Source organism: Gobio gobio (assembly GCF_949357685.1).
Source record: "Gobio gobio genome assembly, chromosome: 21".
In the NCBI taxonomy this organism is placed as follows: Eukaryota; Metazoa; Chordata; class Actinopteri; order Cypriniformes; family Gobionidae; genus Gobio; species Gobio gobio.
Genome location: NC_137117.1, coordinates 3,978,006 through 3,998,148, shown reverse-complemented (window position 1 = coordinate 3,998,148; position 20,143 = coordinate 3,978,006). Strand labels below are relative to the sequence as shown.

The following is a 20,143-nucleotide window of genomic DNA, read 5'->3' as shown; positions in this document are numbered from 1 at the left end:
TGGGTGACGTCACGGACACCTACGTCCATATTTTTTTACAGTCTATGGTTTCAACCGCAGAAAGATGCAAGTAAAATGGCTTGTAAACAATGTCATGTAACATCACATTTACCTCAGAAAAACCATATCCAGTGTCCATAAACTCGTTAGTCAGCTAGAAAAATTAACTCTAGAGATTATATGCACCACATTACATAGGATATTCATTGTCATTTTTAATTTTCTTCAATATTTAATGCATGTATGTACGAATAAATCTGGCAAGTTGTTTTTATGACAGCCACTATTTAAATATTTACATTTCAAAAAACGAATTGGAGTAGAATTATGATTATGTAATTGTTAAGATAATATTATAACTTAAGTTAATTTTTACCTTCAATATTAGTAGGCTAATGTACTCAAGGTCAATCAGCTGACTCCCATAGTTTACAACATTAGTTCAGAAATTTGTTTTCCTTGAGAAAATGTTCCATGTTTTGTGCCTGATACATTTCCAAAATAATCGATATTGAATTGGATCGAAACGAATCGAAAATCGAATCGAATTGAAAGCTTGTGAATCTAAATCGAATTGAATTGTGAAATTTGTGTCAATACCCAGCCCTAGTAATAAAATCACAATAGGTAAATGAGTTAAGGCAAGATGTTTATGCACTGGTCAATTTACAGATTTTGGGCTTTTTATAATGTGTCGTTTCACACTAGTGGAAAGAAAACATCCAAAATACACGTTTATGTGTTTATTTTAGTGAACTTATCTATTAGTTTCTGTAGATTGAAATTGCAATACATATCTTTAAAGGCCATGACAGTTTCTCTTAAGCAGTGAGTTTATTTAATACTTTTATATTGTCATTTTCATTTTATTTATTTGTTTTCATTTTTATACGTCTTTTTTAATGTCTATAATTTTTACTCATTTTTATTTCAGTTATTCAGTTATTTTAGTACATCAAGTTACACTAAATAAAAATGAAAAATGTTGTTGAGAGTATTTTCTGATTTAAAAAAAGAGAAATCCAGAATCCCCTCAGTAAAAACCTTTAACTCTAATGTCAACAAAGTCAAACAAGAACTTTGAATCTGACTTTATCCAACGTTCAGATGTCAGTTCTGAATATTTAATCTAATCAGTGCATATTTAATTGGACAATGCCTCATTTATTTAAATATTTCAGAAATTAGATATTTTACCCTTTTCACCTGCGGTGTCTTGCCTCAGCAGCTCCTGCATTAAACATATATATACATATATATGACATAATCTAAACATAATCTTTTAGATTTAATATAAATTCCTAATCTAATTCGACATAATCTAAATTCCAAGGGTGGTCGAGCATTCTCGGTCTCAGCACCACGTCTTTGGAATGCTCTACCACCGGAAATTAGAGACTCTTCAACATTAGAGGGTTTTAAGAAGTCTTTAAAGACACACCTTTTTAGAGCTGCTTATTGTAACTAAATGTGACTATTTTATTGTATTTTATTGTTATTATTCTTTATTGTATGAGGTTGTAGCGCTTTGAGTTTTAAGAAAAGCGCGCTAGAAATAAAATGTATTTTATATCTCTCTCTCTCTCTCTCTCTCTCTATCTCTCTCTCTCTCTCTCTCTCTCTCTCTCTCTCTCTCTATCTCTCTCTCTATCTCTCTCTCTCTCTCTCTCTCTCTCTCTCTCTCTCTCTCTCTCTCTCTCTCTCTCTCTCTCTCTCTCTCTTGTAGATGAGCTCATCTCTGTACAGTCGTCCACACAGCAAGAACTGGACTGAGATCAGGATTGACTCTGATGTGAATGTGATCTCTCTGATTTCAGCTCTGACTGAACTGAAGAAAACTCAAGAGACACTAAATGAAAAGCTCAGTCAAACTGGTATGTGCATATCATACAGTGTATATATATATTTTGCTCTTAACTATCTAGGAAAAAAACAATTTCAAGGAAAATGATGGATTAAATAACGTTTTAGCATCAGTGACCTGTGAATTATTTTATCTCTGTCTGCAAAAGATCACACTGTTCATAAATATAATCACAACATAACTTCAACCTGCCATGTTAGCATTAGACTGGTGTGATAAAATCACTTACTAAACCCAGTCTATGTAAAGTTTAAATTTAACTCACGTCATAATCAGTTAAAACACTATTACTGTAACTTACTTTAGAGACATGTAAGCAACATGATGTAACTATCCGTGTACAAACACTAACACATCAGCAGAACTCACTACACACCACTGATGCTGCCAATAGAGAGAAACTCACTGTTAACCTGAAATTATTCCTATTAATAATTCATCATTATATTGTCATCTGTGTTCACAGGGTTGACGTGGGCTCAGACGTTTGCAGGTACAGTGAGACTGACACAATACACTCACAATACTTCTGTTAATAATCTGTATTATATACAGGGTTGCTCATAACTGGTACAAATAAACGATGCTCAGCAGAAAACGTGGAGGGAAGCGCTTTTGCACATGTTTACTTAAGGATTTGGATATCTAATTTTGATAATAATAACAATTTACATTCAATATCTATCTAAATATTAACATATTATTGTATTGTTGCTATATAAGCTATGCTATGAAGTAACTAGTAACTACGAGTAGTTTTTTTATTGGAGACTTTTTTACTCTTACTCAAGTTACTATTCAGATTAGTACTTTAACTTGAGTACAGTGTTTGGATACTCACCTCTGTCTGCGTATCTCTTGTGTGAATGAATGGCAGACATGCGGTTTCATTTACCACACTTGCACGCACGCACGCACGCACGCAGTTATGTGCACCCCTGAATATATACTGTACATCTGAACATGATTCTGAAGTTGATTGATAATGTCTGATCTCTCTCAGTGGATGTGACTCTGGATCCTGATACAGCGAATCCACATCTCATCCTGTCTGAGGATGGAAAACAAGTCAGTGATGGAGACATTAAGCGGAACGTCCCAGAAAACCCAAAGAGATTTGATGCCGTTGTTTGTCTTCTGGCAAAGCAGGGATTCAGTTCAGGGAGATTTTACTATGAGGTGCAGGTGAAGGGAAAGACTAGGTGGGATTTAGGAATGGCCAGAGAATCCATTAACAGGAAGGAGGAGATCACAGCGAGTCCTGATGATGGAGTCTGGACTGTGGCTCTGAGGAATGAGAATGAATATTTTGCTTGTGCAGGTCCATCTGTCTCTTTATCTCTGAGAGTGAAACCTGAGAAGGTGGGTGTGTTTGTGGATTATGAGGAGGGTCTGGTCTCTTTTTATGATGTGGAGTCCAGATCTCAGATCTACTCTTTCACTGGTCAGACTTTCACTGAGAAACTCTATCCATATTTCAGCCCATGTGATAATGATGAAGGTAAAAACTCAAACCCTCTGATCATCTCACCTTTACTGAATTAGAATATGTGAATGAAAACCAAAAGGAAATTTGCACAAACCGGAATCAAGTAGATTTTAACTACAATTATAAAGAAATGAATATGTGATGGACAAAATGTGTACAAGTGCAAAAATAAACTGTATATTCAGGCCCTTAAAATAATCAGTCACTGATAAAACATCAAATATAATGAAACATTTGTGAGTTATATGTTTTGTGGAAAAAAAAAAAATTTCATCGCTACATTTGAACGGTCAATTTGTTACAAGTCTATATTTTCTAATCAACACAAAGATTTGTTTGCTTTTCTCTTTCATTTATACTTTGCTGTAACTTTTCAAATCTACAATGAAATTCTACATAATATGCTACATTTCCAAACTTTCCAGAGTGTTTCTATTGTTATTCTGTGATGACATTTCTGAAGTAATTTTCTCTCTCTTTTCTCTCCAGCTGTTAATATTGAATGTCTTGTGAAATGTTGAGGTTTTTGGTTTATATTGTAATAACTGCAGAATCTGAATAAAGACAAGTGTTGAATTCTATAACTGATATTGATTATAATCTAAACAGATAATTATTATGAAAACACATTAGAGAATAAAACTTCATGAACATCTGCTCACATTAACATTACAACAGACGGACAGGATAAGAATAAAACAGAATCTTTATTGTTGAATAATTGTTTTTTATCCAACAATAAAGATTGTGAATGAAAACACTAATATTATCATTCAGTGTAGATGACTCTTCAATCTAGTGCATATTGTTCAGGAGAAGCGAGAGCATTAGAAGCTTCACAATGACAGTGTTTTTGACTTTGGTTTGAGCTCAATATCAGTGAATGCGTGCACCTGAGTGAGCTGACGGCAGTCCATCGATGCCAGGAGCTTCTGAGAGCCGGAGACGGTGGGAACAAACTTCTCCATCAGTGTAACCGTCGCAAGCTTCTCCACATCACTGACACACAGAAAGACAATATCAACTCTCTGGAAGATGTTCACTCTTTAAATATCATATTTAATGCAGTACAATCTATGTTTCTGAACCAATCTAAAGTGCATGAACACGTCACAGCTGAAATTAAACTGCTGTTAAACACTGAAAGTCTTACCCATACGGGATCTTCCTGACGCTCTGCATTCCCAATCCCTCTATACGGAACAAAACGTTCCTCAACACTTGTGACAGCGGGTTCAGGAACGGGATCTTGACTGTCAACTCTTTCCCCAGCACAGCGTCCTCTAGAGGCTGAAACAGCACAAACACAATCAATGATGGAGAGTTTCTTTATGATGAACTGAATCCAAATACGACGCCTTTAGATGTTTCACCAGTTATAACTTTTAACGTTAATGTGCCATTTCTATTTTATTTAACCCTTGATGTAACTTATATATATATATATATATATATATATATATATATATATATATATATATATATATATATATATATATATATATATATATATATATATATTTAAAGATGTGAATTCAGAATTCACTAAATTAAGCACATTTTAATTTGACTAAGATTTTTTTTTACAATGCTGTTAACTGTACAAGTCTTCTTTACCAAGAAATACTATTAAGAATTTCCCCCCAAACAGATACATTCTTTATGATAATTTAAGCAGTTACACTGAAATTGTTTTTATTGGCGAAAGGCAGCATTAAACCATCAAAATGAAATGTTTGTTTATTAGATTATTGTAATGCTCTACTGGGTGGTTGCCCTGCTCGCTTAATAAACAAACTCCAGCTGGTCCAAAACGCAGCAGCTCCAGTTCTTACTAGAACCAGGAAGTGTAGATGTATAAAGTACTAGAGACACATACTTGAGTAAAAGTACAAGTTCCTTATCAAAAAAGTGACTTGAGTAGAAGTTGAAGTGCTCTTTAAGCACCACACTTAAGTAGAAGTACTAAAGTATTCAACATTTTTTGTACTTAAGTATTGCAAGTAGTTTATTTTAAAATGTACTACTCAAGTACTGAAAGTAAAAGTACAAGTATTGTCAAGTCAAGTCTAAATGGTAAATGGTAAATGGACTGCATTTATATAGCGCTTTTAACAGACCTACGGCCATCCAAAGCGCTTTACATTTGCCTCACATTCACCCATTCATACACTCATTCACACACCGACGGCGGAAGTCAAGTCACCTTTATTTATGTTGCGCTTTTTACAATGCAGTTTGTGTCAAAGCAGCTTTACAGTGATAACTGGTATATCATTTTTTATAATAATATAATATAATATAGCCTAATATATAGGCCTATAATATAATAGCCGAGAATTACATTTAAACTTGTGTGAATTAAATAAACTCAAAACCTTTTTATTTAAAGCTTTTAATTTTTATTTTGTTTTATTTGCCTCTATTAGGATCTAAATCTGAGTTGTCATGCATTCCCAATTAAGTTGAATAATTCAAATAAGAGTATTATTCAGGTATTTCCATTCAGAACAACTAGTTACTGACTGGCGCTTGCCAAAATGTTACTCACCTAATGCAGACTAATACACATTGCTGAAGCAGATTGATGCTGTCTAGGTCTGGAGCGAGATTTACGTAAGGTAATGTGGAAATAAGAGGGAGATCCTCTCAATTACAGCGTGCTGCAGTTCTGTTTTCCACCACAGATTTACATGGGAAAATTGTGGGACGCTGTACAGTGTGCACACACTTATCAGATTATATTTTAAGCACGTAAAGAAGTAAAGAAAAAAAGTAAAAAACAAAAAAACAAAGAAACAATTAGGCTAGAAGCAACAATAATCAAAAGGTGAACATTTATTAATAAGCAACTTAAATGTTTATTGTTTAATTATTATTCATTAAACTTGTTATTAAATGTTCATTTATTAAACATTAATAAATGTAAATTTCAAGCAATACAGTCATATTTAAATAATAGTTGAGTTAAAAAAAATAAATAAAAAAAAACATTCAACCCAACCGCTGGGTTAAAACACCCTAATTGCTGTGTTTGTCCCTTTTCCAAATTGTTTTTTATTTTTTTAACCCAGCAGTGTTTAGAGTGCACTACCTTTTACTGAAAGGTTCTTTTATGGCATCAGCGTGTAAAAACTTCCTTTTGGAACCTTTATTTTTAAGAGTGTGTAGTGAAGTATTGCATTCTATTAAATATTATAATATAGTTTAAATTGGTTCAACAGGAAGGGAAAATCCTGTCCAAAAATTATTAAGGCTTGATGTTAATTTCTTAAAGTGATTTTCCTTTTCTTTCATTTTACTGTAGGCCTGATCAGTTTGTTATCCCAAATAGTGGGTAGGTGTGTTCGGCTAATGTAGCCTAAATAAATTACTGAACAAATGACTACCAGAAAAAAGAAAAAGAAAAAGAAAGAAAGAAAGAAAGAAAAGATAGCATCCTCAACAAACAAGATATTACCTTAAGTTTGATGATTATGGACATATAAAATAAATATATATAAATATATAAATGTGTAGCTATATAAAAATACAAAAAATTAATAACAGATGTTAAATAAAAAGGTAATGAAAAGGGTATATGTTAAGTGTTTTTTTTTTAGGAGGGGTGTGTGGAGCAGGGGGCCCTCCAACATAAAGTTTGCCTAGGGCCTCCAAATGTGTAGAACCGGCCCAGGCCAAAACTAACTAATTTAAAGCTAAACTGAAACAGAAACCAGCGTTATAACCTGGCTATCTCTCTAATACTAAAACTGATATGTTGTGTGTGAGTGTGAGGCGCCGACGCATTCACTTGAATTTTCTTATAAAAGCGGAAACAACTTAAAATACTCAGACATTTGTGGTCAAATATATGTAACACTATTCAAATCTGTGAAGGGTTAAATAGGCCTATTATTTTTGTACACTTTTATTTCCTTTCTGTATCACTTTTATTTCCTTTCCTTTCTCAAAAATGAACCAAAACTAGCCTGTAGTCTATTGTTGCATTTTTAGCCTTTCATTTTGGTAATAGGCCTAATTAATTAAGTAAAATAAATTTCACGCACAGAAAAGGCTATTTATTCCCTCAATATAATTTAATCCTATTTTATTTCCTTCACAGCGCAGCAGGTGGGTGATGATGATGATGAACTCTCATGTTCTGTTGTTTATTCTGCTATTGTTCATGTAGGCTAAAACTAAACCCCTGGGATTTTTTTAATGATTCACAAACACATTTCAATTCTAATTTAATCTTGTCGGTTAAAGATGATCGTGTAAGTTGAGAGTCAGGGGGAAAACCCAGAAAATGATATTGAAAAGGAAGGCAACACTAATTTTCGTTTAAGTTTTTCAACTAATATTTATATTTTCATATGTTTTAGGTTTATTTCGATTAGCATAAATGTTTTAATCATTTTTATTTCTTAATTAGGCCTAACTATAATAATCCTGTTTGGGTAAATTTTCCCGATGTATAGCCTAAGTCTATTAATATTTACAAAGATTCACAAATTATTTAATTTCGTCAGTGACAATCTCAGGGCTGGGAGTCTGACGCTCATCGAGGCCAATAAACCTACAATATTGTTGAAAACATTACTTTTAAGAATAATGCTGGGAAAGTGATAATGACGTGCCTCTTTTGCCAAATTTCATTTATCAGTTTTATCTTGATAATAGGCTATGACAGTATGCTGTAGCAGTAATGTTATATAAATCGTTTTTTAAAAAGGCACGATTTTGTGAGCACTATTGGCGAACTGAATGTGAATAGCCTACTCCTCTCCTCATCCCCCACAGCGCCAGGCCTGCTCTACAGCGTGGTATTTTTGTTCATTATGTTAATAAAAGTTCTATGTTTAATATAGGCCTACGAGAGTTTTTGTTTTGCTCTTTTCCATTGAAGCAATTGATGCAGAATCGCTAATTGCGATTCAAAATTGAAAGTAAAATGTTAACGGCCAATTCATTTAAAAGCGAAGGAAAGACAGCAAAAGTGAGGATAGCAAATAAAGTGTGACATATAATAATGTTCATTATGTTAATTACATTTCTAGGGAAATGTTTAATTTAAGGGATGTCAAATAGGAATAACAGTTTCATTAGCCTTATTATATTTCACATTTGTTGGTTTTTTGTTTTGGTCTATAGGCTACATGGTGAAAACAAATGTAACACACACACTTAGCAGCAATTTAATATTGCATTAATAACACTGAAAATATGAAAAAAAGCTACTGCGGGGCAAAGGATCGCGATCGCCTTTTGACGCGTCCATGGTGATTGTTGTCCTGTGCGCCACCTAGTGGAAAGCCTATTTTGCAATTATTATAAATGACTGCATATCCTACTATATACTGCAAGGAATGCGTCTGCTAAATGATTTAATTTAAATGTATTAAATGTAAACAAAACATTAAAATAATTATAAAAAAAGAGTGCAGTAGCCACTGATAGAGAATACTGAATGGAACTGAATAGAGAATAGCCTATCATTATATATAGCCTATAGATCGGTGGTAGTAGCCCGTCATGTGCTTTGGCTACATATGTAGAGGCATTTACATTTTGCATTTAAAAACACAATGCCTTAAGCTGTTTAAGGCATTGCCATTTTCATTGCCATTAAAGTGAAATAACCGGACATAAACATATGAGCTTGATAAAATTGCACGTTTTGGAAGAAAATTTCAGATTGCACTTAGAGGCTTTTTCATCTGAAATCTTTAAATATAAATTAAAACACATGAATACAAATGAGAGCGTACTTAGCCTATAAATGTTAACAACAGATTTAATTATGATTTAACAACATGAACTAACCATGATCAATATATTTGTTACTGTATTTTTTAATCTTTGTTAATCTTAGTTAATAAAAATACAGCTGTTCATTGTTTGTATATGTTACTTCACAGTGCACATTAACTATGTAAACAAATAGAGAGCAATTTGAGCGCAAGACGCTCGTGTTGTTTTAAAGGGGTGGTAAACCACGATTTCACTATTCTAACTTTAGCTAGAGTGTAATGTTGCTGCTTGAGCATAATCAACATCTGCAAAGTTACAACGTTCAAAGTTTAAAGGGTAACTAAACCCTAAACCAACTTTTTTTAGTTAATGATCTGTAATACTGGGGCTTTATTAATGCTGTTCATTGATTCGAGTAAATGTTTTGACATTTGAGTATAAAGTGTTTTAATTCTATAAAATATGGTGTAAAACCGCCAAAGTGCTGCCCTCTTAAGGTTGAACGGTGGCTACTGCAGTTGAATTTTCCTATTGGACGTTGTGGTACATCGTGACGTAGGATGGTACCTCCAACGGCTCACTATCCGCGCCCCTGGCACGAGCTCACCACGCCCTCAGAAATGTTTCCCCCAATCACATGATGAGAACGGCTTTACTCCAGTATGAACTGTCATATTACATGAAGTGGAAACATTATGAATGAAACACACTTGACACTTGCTTTAACATTGTATTGAAGAAAATACGGTTAAATAATGAAGTTGTCAGTACACGTCAGGCTTTTCTTGCGATTGTATTGCCTCCCGTCATGTGTACAGATAATTTTCATACATGAGACGTGCTTTCAAACCCTGACACGCAAGTGGTTGCCGCGGACGCAGATAGATTAGGTCGGTTCTCTTGCGCGGCTGCTTCGCTAGCATTGTCGGCATCGGGAGTTAACGCAGTTTGAGCAGCGGCTCGCATTGATAAGGCTCCGGGTTTATGTCTACATACAATCCACCCTCCTCCACTTCAGGTGAAGGTAGGAGAAATGACCGCTCTGTTGCAAAGCTGGCGTCACTCCAGTCATTCTCCATCTTTGCGACTCGCGAGTCTGACAGCTGTCAATCAACCCGTCCCTGCGGGTCTCAGGTGCACGCCCTCCGCTCAGCCCCGCCCTCGGTTCGTCCCCTCTGTGTCCGCCGGGCTCTGCCCACTTTTCCAGCATTTTTTGAAAATTGCCAGTGGGTGGAGTTAAGCTCTGAGCAGGGGTTTAGTTACCCTTTAAAGCAACGGGTGATATTTGCTTTTAAAGAAATCAATTTCTAAGAACTACAGCAAACGGCCAGTAGGTGACTACAGACATTCCTCCAGGGTTGGTGACATCAACAGGCTCAATATTTACATAAACCCCTCCTCCGAGAATATTAAATAAGGGGGGGTGAGGCCATTTTGTATCGCGGCGCTGTTGTGGTATAGTTAGGCTGGAGTGTTGTTGCCGCGATGCCGAGGAAACGCTGTTATTTTCATCCGGATTGCAGGTCTGGGGTACTTGCTCTGTTCAGCCTTCATAGGGACGGGGGTGCGTTGCAGAGCGTTTAACATACAGCATGTTATATGCACGTGTGTTTGAGTCAGCGGGGAATCAGGCGCGCGCAGGGCTCCCTGCAGCACATCTAACAGAGGAAAACATCCACCGTCTTCGCGATTTCAATGCCAGATTTGCACAACGTCAGCTGAGTGAAAAAAACACTGCCGGTGCGTGGAATCATGCGCGCTGCACATTTCACGGAGGACTAGGGATGGCTCGATACCACAATTTTGGCTTCGGTACGGTACCACAATCTAATACCGAAGTACCGATATTAAATCGATACCACACAGGGTCTGAATTTTGATGCGGGTATTGCGCATAATTTTACTCACTCTCGCAAGTTTTGGGTTTATGAAGCGGGAAATTACCGCAAATGTTTATTATTAAATTAATCAACAAAGATTATCACATTAATCAGTCATTTGGAAACTTTTTTGTAAGTAATTTCAGCATTACTGCGCGTCTCCATTCTCTCAAAATGAGCAAATAAATAAAAATAAATAAAATAAAAGCATCTGCACGCTCAGATTCAACACTTTCGCTTCCGTTGCGGGACAGCTGACGGAAATCACTGCCCACGTCTTTTTAAACCTCGCCAATTTGAACATGCAAGCGATTTTATAGCATTTCGTAATACATATGGGATGAGAGCTCTTTGAGAGAGAGCTTTCTTTGCGCTCATGCCAACAACACACACACACACACACACACACACACACACACACACACACACACACACACACACACACACACACACACACACACACACAGGCCTAAAGAGCTCGCGCATTCCAAATTAAATTGTTTTTCCTCAGTCAAATACACACAAAATTATGTCAAAAATGTCAATCTTTAGTGAGTAGTCACATAAACAGAGTTGGGTATGTCTTTCGCGGATGTAAATAGTGCAATAGTATGCGTGCAAATATTAGGTCTAAAGTAACGTCACTGGTTGAAACGAACGCTGGAGATTTCATTATATTTAAACGATAAGATCTTATGTATGTGCGTTAATCAGTGTTAAAAGAAAAATGTCTAAATTAGATCGTTAGAATGATGCACTCACCTGTGGATCTCATAATGTCTTACAAGTCAGGAATTAAGTGACGATGCTTATACGATCAAATATAGTAGAAAACAGCTTGTCGCTACGTCATATTCTCGCGCATGCGTCGTGGAGGCACACACGGAAGACAAGAACAAGCTGGATAAAGGTGTTATTTTGATTTTTTTTTGCGCACAAAAACTATTGTCGTCGCATTGTATGATTATTGTAGAGCCACTGTGGTGAGATAGACTTTGTAACGACGTTTTAAGTGCCTTTCATGGATCTTGGAAGTGTCAATGTACTGAATGCCAATGGAGGCCTGTGTGAAGCCTTTCTCAGCCATCAGCTTTCAACTAAAATATCTTCATTTGTGTTCCGAATATGAACGGAGGTCTTACGGAGGTCTTACGGGTGTCCGACGACATGAGGGTGAGTAATTAATGACAGAATTTTCATTTTTGGGTGAACTAACCCTTTAATAATGAATCTAAAAGCCAGTTTTTACACAGATGAGGGGAAAAAAGTGACTTTAAAAGCAACTCAAGTGATTTGAAAGCATCAGTTACTGACATAGCAGACAAATGTCATGAAAAGGTAAAAACATTAAAGGAAGAAACACACCTGAAGGATGAAATCCTCATGGCTGTGTTGTTCCTCAGCTGTGGTTTCTCTCTTCATCTTCATCATCTGCTGTTCTCCAGTCTGAACCCAGAGACTCTGTGCAGGTTTGATCGGTGGATCCATGACTGTCACACACACTCTCCTGAGCGTCAGTGTCACAGAGTAAAGTGAGTCCTGTGTGTCTCTGGATCTCTGACGATCTTAAACTACTCAATAGTGCATTAGCGCCGCCACTGGCAGTGGAGAAACACAACACCTTCATCTCTGGAGGATCAGGGCTCAGGTCTCGCTTTCTCCTCAAGTCAGTCCACACTGAGACTCACACACCGTCCAGAGCAAACACAACATTGAGGAACTAATCACAACTACACACATATTCTAACAGTTTCTTACAGTGGCGGTTCTAGACCACGGTAACTATGGGGGCCAGGCAGGGGCCACTTGTGCTTTTAGGGGGCACACGTTAACATTTATCTTAACCAGTAGATAATTAGGTAGTTCACCTGAAAATTCTATCACCATTTACTCACCCCCATGTCGTTCCAAATAGGACTTTCTTATGTTGAACACAATATTAACTTATTTATTTTATTAAACTGTTGTATAAGATCAGTAGGCCTATCGCATTTGCACTCATGCTATTCTGGGTAGAAAAACAGAACTTGTGTGATATTGCACTCGTTACTCATGTTATATTGCTTAGTCTATATCATGATGTAAATGTGAGGGCGTTTTCACACTGGCAGTTTAGTTTGAATAATTGGTAATGTGAAAGTTGTCATGCGGACCCGGGTGAGCTGAGCTCAGGGGAACTGAATTCGAGACTGCCTGAAGGAGGTAGTCTGAGCTCGGTTGCGCAAATTGCGCTCGAGCTGTGCTGCGATTCATGGGAATTTGAAAGCAACAAGCTAATACGACTAGCGGGCCTGTGTCGGACCACTGGAGGCAAAGTTGGCATTTTGCTCATCGTTTTCCTAGCGGACCACCGGCGGCAGCCACCACTTTTCCGACAGTGGTCCGCTACCGAGCCGCTGGTTTATAATAAATGTTTTCTGGCCACCCACGGACGATCCACTGGTCATATGATTCACAACTGGGTAATTATAGTTAGATCCAATATAATAATATTTAATGCAATAAAGAATCAAAAACAAAGTACACAACTGCTTACAACCATTGTATATATATTTTTTTGGATAGAGGCAACACAAATGCGTAGCTAAACAAATGGAAATAAACATAAAATAACTATAAACATTATGATAGCCTATTCAAAATATGTACTTTTGTTAATATATATATATATATATATATATATATATATATATATATATATATATATATATATATATATATATATATATATATATATATATATATATATATATATATAAACAGGATACATAAGACTGTATTATATATTATAAGATTAAGACTCGGGTGCGCAAGAAAAGTAACCTGCGCATGCATTTTATCAGATGACGGTGTATTTAGTTCAATACAACACATGTGTAAGGGATGATAATGTTGATGATTTACCTTGGATACGAGCGAGAGGGAGCCTGCGGTGTATTCGCGGTGTAGAACGCGCTCTGACGCGGACCACAACAAACGTGCCCAGTGTAAAAACGCTCTGAGTCTAAAACTCAAACAGGGGCATTTCTGCCGCATATCTTGAATTTTATGGACATTCTGGCACTGAAATGGTTTGGTTAACGACATTCTAACAATACAGGTTTTGGAACAACACGAGGGTGAGTTACATTAGGTGTTTTTATTTTCTTTTAGGGGGAACTAACCCTTTATTTTATTCCCAGATTATTGAAAGTCTTTTATTTGGCCATGTACTGTATCACTCGATCTGCAGTCTCTACACGTGAAGTAAAATCATTTCAAGTTCATTTATTTATTTGAAAAGTAATGTATCTGTAATATGATCATGCATGCTCAATTTATAAAAGTAAAACTAAACCATTTATTTTACATGTTTTGTAGCCTACCTGCTCTCTGTTAGCAGACTCTTCGCAAAGTTAGCATAGACATCAAAACAAACATCTAATACTCTATAAGCAACACTGGACAATTGGATAAAATAATATTATTTCTCGCTATATGTGAACAAGACTGAAATTACATTATTCTGTATCTTTTCTCGGGTATGCCTATCTCTGTCATATTCGCACATGAACGGTTCTTTCATTGCGTTGGTCATAATTTATCTTTGGCTGCATCTTCCTAATTCGGAATATGATCAAAGATTACATATGTGGACGTGTTCGGAGAAATTAGCCATTGAAAAAATATATTTTAACTACCAGTAAATGAACGAAATGACTGAATGGAATTCAAAGTCGTCAAGTCAGTAAAATTAATCTCCAGTAGCTATCACTGCTGCGTAAGGGTGCAGTTACATTCAACACAACGTGTATAAAGAGAGCTTATTTTATCTATAATCAAGAGCGTAGCAACCGCTATAGCCCGCGTTTTACAACTATTTGAGCGAATGCAGACTGAGTGACGAATCATTCATAAACAGACATCACTTGCGCGCCACAGCGCGCAGCCTCCTCATTGCTTCTCTGCATTGGTTATTGGTTATGACAAAATAAAGTGCTCTTTTCATCACACACCGCCACAGCAAAAAACGCACATTGCAACCAGTTTCAGAACATTGTTTGGTGCGATGTGATTCCAAATTTACGGGGGCCAGAGGGGGGGCCAGGCTTGTTGACACGGGGGCACCGGCCCCCCTGGCCACCCCCCTAGAACCGCCACTGGTTTCTTACACTGTTTTCATCAGGGATGAATCAGGAACTGCTTCATATTCATGATTATGGGCGGAGCTCTATGACATCACTGCATGTGTGTGAAGACTTCAGTGAAAGTGAAACTGAACAGATGAACCTGAAGCTTCTTCACAACAACATTCAGAAACTCTGAAATCAACGATCAGATCTGATATTCACTCACAGGTAAGCGATGGGAATGTAAGTTCACTAGTTTAATGTCATGATGCAATATAAGAATGTTTGTGTCACATATCAGAAACAGGAAGTGTGTGAACTGCAGACAGAATAAACGAAGTTCAGTGAAAATCATAACTCCATTAAACAGAAATGACACTTGGTGTTTATTTAGTTATTGTGTTGTCTTTTATAAAAGATCTTATGATGGTATTAAAATGTTTCAGTTTTGTGGCTCTCAGAGACGCATATTTAGTTTCTGTTGAGTTTCTTCAGTTTGTTCTTCTCAATAGTATCAGCTGCAGTGCCACAGATTCATCAGAAATGACAGACCCGCGTCTCAGACCAGAAGTTAAAGTGTTAGTTCACCCAAAAAGACCTTCATTCATCTTCAGAACACAAATTAAGATATTTATGATGAAATCTGAGACTCTCTGACCCTCCGTAGGCAGCAATTTAATGACCACTTTCAAGGTCCAGAAAGACATTGTTAAAATAATCCATGTGACTACAGTGGTTCAACCTTAATTTCATGTTTTTCTTCTAACTGATACAAAAAAATGAGTAAAAATCTGCATACTAGCCTTTTAACTACTTTGTGTGTATGAAGGGAAAATATTAGAGGTCGACCGATAGTGGATTCTACCGATAACTAGGTTGGACCGCACTTGCCGATAACCGATTAATCGACCGATAGTTTTTAAAATGGATACTGGATAAAAAAACATAAGTAAAACAGTGCTGAACTTTATAACAAGAAGAAAAAAAAACAGTACTGATCCATGAAAATGTGCTAAATGAATAACAAATAAATATGAATATTAAAATAAGAAGTTCTAACAGAAATTCTTCAGAAAATAATTTAAACATTAAATATTACAGGTCAAATGTGTTTCTTTACCTATAACCTAGAAACATGCATGTAGGATGTGTTACAACAAGGATGTGTTAGCTTACATGAACTATATGCCTTATGCATTTTTACAGCATTTAATATGAGCAATATTGTACCTTGATCATTCATGTTAGTTCATAGTGCATTAACCAAGGTTACCAGATAAAATAAACATTCAAACTCAATTTAATGTTGAAATTAACATACTAACAATGAACAATACTTCCATAGCATTTATTAACCGTAGTTAATGTTACAAATGGAATCTTATTGTAGTGTTACAATTTCATATAAATCCAAACAGTCAGCTTTTTTAGAATGCAAGTATCTAATAAAAAACGAATGTGCTTCTGCTTTGTTTATGTTTCTGTCGGCAGCATGACGATACAGTTTGCTTTCTCACATCACTAGTTTTATATATGCAACATTTGCGTCGGACTTGCGTGTGTTTTTATCACATTGTTTTAACTGCTTGAGGTACTGCTTATTTTTTAGCGTCCTCTCAGCCTCGTCGACAAACATACACACTGCTGTTCTTTACCTGTTAATGCAGCATCTAGTCAAGAAATGAATTACTTTATAATGATTTGGCAACAAGTACTGCAGTGTTCAGTATTCATACCGTTTCGCTGTCGTGTTTTAAACCCGCATCTGACATGTCAGCGCTCTCCGTGCAGCGTGTGCTTTCCTTGCAGCGAGCAGCCTCACGTGTGAATGAAAACACAAGGCGTCAGTGAGTTTTTTTTTTGCCTCTAGAGGCCGCTCTCGCGCTATACAATGGCAGCAGGCCCTTCTCTCATAGTGTGTAATAACAGCGCACCCTTCTCAGCCGCTCCAGCAACGGACGCATCACGGAAAAACTATCGGTGTGGATTTTTGCCGATAACCGATTGTTCCACCAATAAACTATCGGTGCCGATTAATCGGCAAAACCGATGAATCGGTCGACCTCTAGAAAATATTATACCATATAAGACCTAATATTGATTTCTCAATAACAGAATCAAGAATAGATTCAACCCAAACAGACTGTGTAGCTGTCATAAACAATACAAAAATAAAATAAAGTTATATTCCCCCTAAAATATGTTTTAGACTCCAATCGTTGTTTGATAAATAAATCATAACGGGACAAACTACTCAAGAGATTTTTCCTCTAGGTGGCGCTTCATGTTAACATTCATCATAGGAGATGCTTCCTCAGGTTCAACATTGAAACCTTCGATGTATAAAGCATTTTAATAGCTGGCCAACATATTTTGCTCTGTCTTGTTATATTCTCGCCCTTTTCTGATTTCTGCATGAAATTATTTTTACATTTCCAGCACTGGAATGCATTTTTATCCCTCACCATAGTGGCAACTCTCAGACAGATTGTAGCCTAAAGCTTTCATGGGCAATGTGGATTGATGTGATTGGCAGACGTGGTGCAATCAAAAGCATCAGAATAGCATTGCTTTACTAAACAGCCTTTAAATGACAGGAGACCTCGCGCACATCAAAAACAGGCAAAGCAACAAACTAATATTATTAAACATATCCTAGCTTTTTACAGAAAATATTCAGATATATCCTTTTTTAATCATTAACATTTTCATAAGTAGCTGAAATTTAATTACACATTTTTTCAGTTACATTTGTTTTGGAATTAAATTACATAACTGCGTTACATGTCACTAGTTACTCCCCAGCACTGAGTATTTAACATGCAAAATCCATAGCCTAATTTATTCAGTGCATATAATTATCAAAATTGCTCTCTTTAGCCGTGTAGATAATATATTGTCATTACTTATCTTTTCAGCCATGGCGTCCTCCAGTGGTCCAGCACTAAATGAGGAGCTCCTGTGCTCCATCTGTCTGGAAGTGTTCACTGATCCAGTCACCACTCCATGTGGACACAACTTCTGCAGAACCTGCCTGAGCAAGTGCTGGACGGACACACAGACCTGCTTCTGTCCACTCTGTAAAGACACATTCAGCAAAAGACCTGATCTCAAGATTAATACAACACTCAGAGAGGTTGCGCAACACTTTAAGGAGAAGCTCAATCTAGGAGAACCTGAGGTGTTCTGTGACTTCTGTGATGAAAGAAAGCAGAAAGCTGTGAAGACCTGCCTGATGTGTCAAAGCTCTTACTGTGAGACTCATCTGGAGCCTCATCTCAGAGTCCCACGTCTGAAGAAACACAAACTCATCAATGCTGTGGAAAATCTGGAGGATTATATTTGCCAGAAACACGAGAGACCTCTGGAGCTGTTCTGCAGAGATGATCAGACGTGTGTGTGTCTGTTCTGCACTGAAGGAGAACACAGGACTCACAACACTGTTCCTATAGAGGAGGAGAGTCGAGAGAAGAAGGTAAAGAGATACAGACAAAACACTTTAACACCCCATGAAATGCAGTTCCCTATCAGTCAGTCACATTCAATGTTACGTCGGACTGAACTGACATATAGGGATCTTGCCTGAGGGCTCAATCACCTTTGAGTGGCAACAGAACAAGCCAACAAGTCAGATTTGCATCGCAAGCCACTCCCCGCTTCCGGGCATATAAGGAAGCATGCAAACTCACACATTAAGCTTTTGCTTCAGAGCAGAGCGGACATTGTTTCACTCTGCTCTTCGATCATCATTCAGTGAGTCTACTAAACAAGAGGGAAGCTGTTCCTGTGTTGGTGTGATGGCACATTCCAGCGGAGATCACGGTTGCTGAGTGCTTGCACGGTTAAGTGCAGTGGCTGTACCCCTGGGCGCTTCAACATCTAAAGAGCAATTTATGTAAAAGGGATGTGGTCATTTCCTGGCCTCGTCTGACAGCCCAAGCATGCTGAGGTAACATTCGTTCATGAGTCATGCACTCACTGATATACCTTGAAAAAGGTGGATTCCCCTCTTCTATTCCCCGATCTGGTCTTTCTACGCAGCAGAGAGCCCCTTCGGTTAATACACAGGGTGATCTGCGGATTACAGTGGGAGCTCTCCCACTCATGTTTCACATCACAGGCTGTGGCGCTTCCTGCTGCGGTTGCTCGTCCTTCCCATGGGGACCCAGCATCTCTTTCGGGGCTCCCGCAGAGAACCCGGTGTTGATCAACTGAAGATTCAACTGCTCTGTCCCCTTCGGGGAGAGTAGCAATGTTGTTTGATTCCAACCTGGAACTGACTGGCATGATTTCCCGGGCCGGCTGGATGATTGGTGTCTCTGGGCGGCGCACGGTGAACAGCAGCTTCCCAATCCAGTCCCTTTCTTCCCGGAAGTGCACGAGGAAGTCACAATGTCGTGGAAGGCACCTTTTTCTGCCAGAAACCGTTCCGCTGCCTCCTCCGCTCGCACTACCCTCGATGGCGGGGTGGCCAAAGGATACATGGAGATCCCCCAGGTAGAGCGTGCAGTTGTGGTTCAGTTATATCGTCTGCGTCTCCAATCCAAGGCCTGTAAGTTCTCGGCTACATTCGCAGCCAAGGCTTACAGCACCGCTGGACAGCCCACCTCTGCCCTGCATGCTATAGCCCTCCTGCAGGTATATGAGGTCAAACCAAAAAAAGAGCTGCACGAGGGTAGAGCTGGTGCAGGGTTGATACAGGAGCTTTAGACAGCGATGGACCTCGCCCTCAGGGCAATGAAAGTCACAGCGGTTTCATAGGCAGTCGATGTCCACGCTAGTGGTCCAAGAATGCCAGCTTAGTCGATTTAATCCTCAGCCATGTCAGTTGCATTGCTGTGTCCTATTCACACCTTGTGTTTGTACGTGGACCTCACGCAGAACTTCAGAACAGCTCTTTGTCTGCAATGGAGGCCAGTAGAAGAAAAAGGCTGTCTCCAAATCGAGGTTGGCCCACTTGAAAGTGGATGCCATTGCTTGGCTTACTAATCCCAAGGCGAGCCGTGCCCCCTTGGAGTGAGAGCTCACTCTGCTCAGAGTGTTGCTTCCTCCTGGGCATTGGTGC

General features: G+C 37.8%; 1 protein-coding gene across 1 annotated transcript in view; it reads left to right on the top strand.

Moving 5' to 3' along the window:
- LOC307117987 (uncharacterized protein) overlaps positions 1-20,143 on the top strand; it is a 49,289-nt gene that overhangs the window by 16,935 nt on the left and 12,211 nt on the right. The window contains exons 5-8 of the mRNA XM_079803280.1: positions 1,727-1,874; positions 2,331-2,357; positions 2,868-3,365; positions 17,997-18,553. Coding sequence (XP_079659406.1) covers positions 1,727-1,874; positions 2,331-2,357; positions 2,868-3,365; positions 17,997-18,553 — 1,230 coding nt within the window. The remainder of the gene's footprint in view (positions 1-1,726; positions 1,875-2,330; positions 2,358-2,867; positions 3,366-17,996; positions 18,554-20,143) is intronic.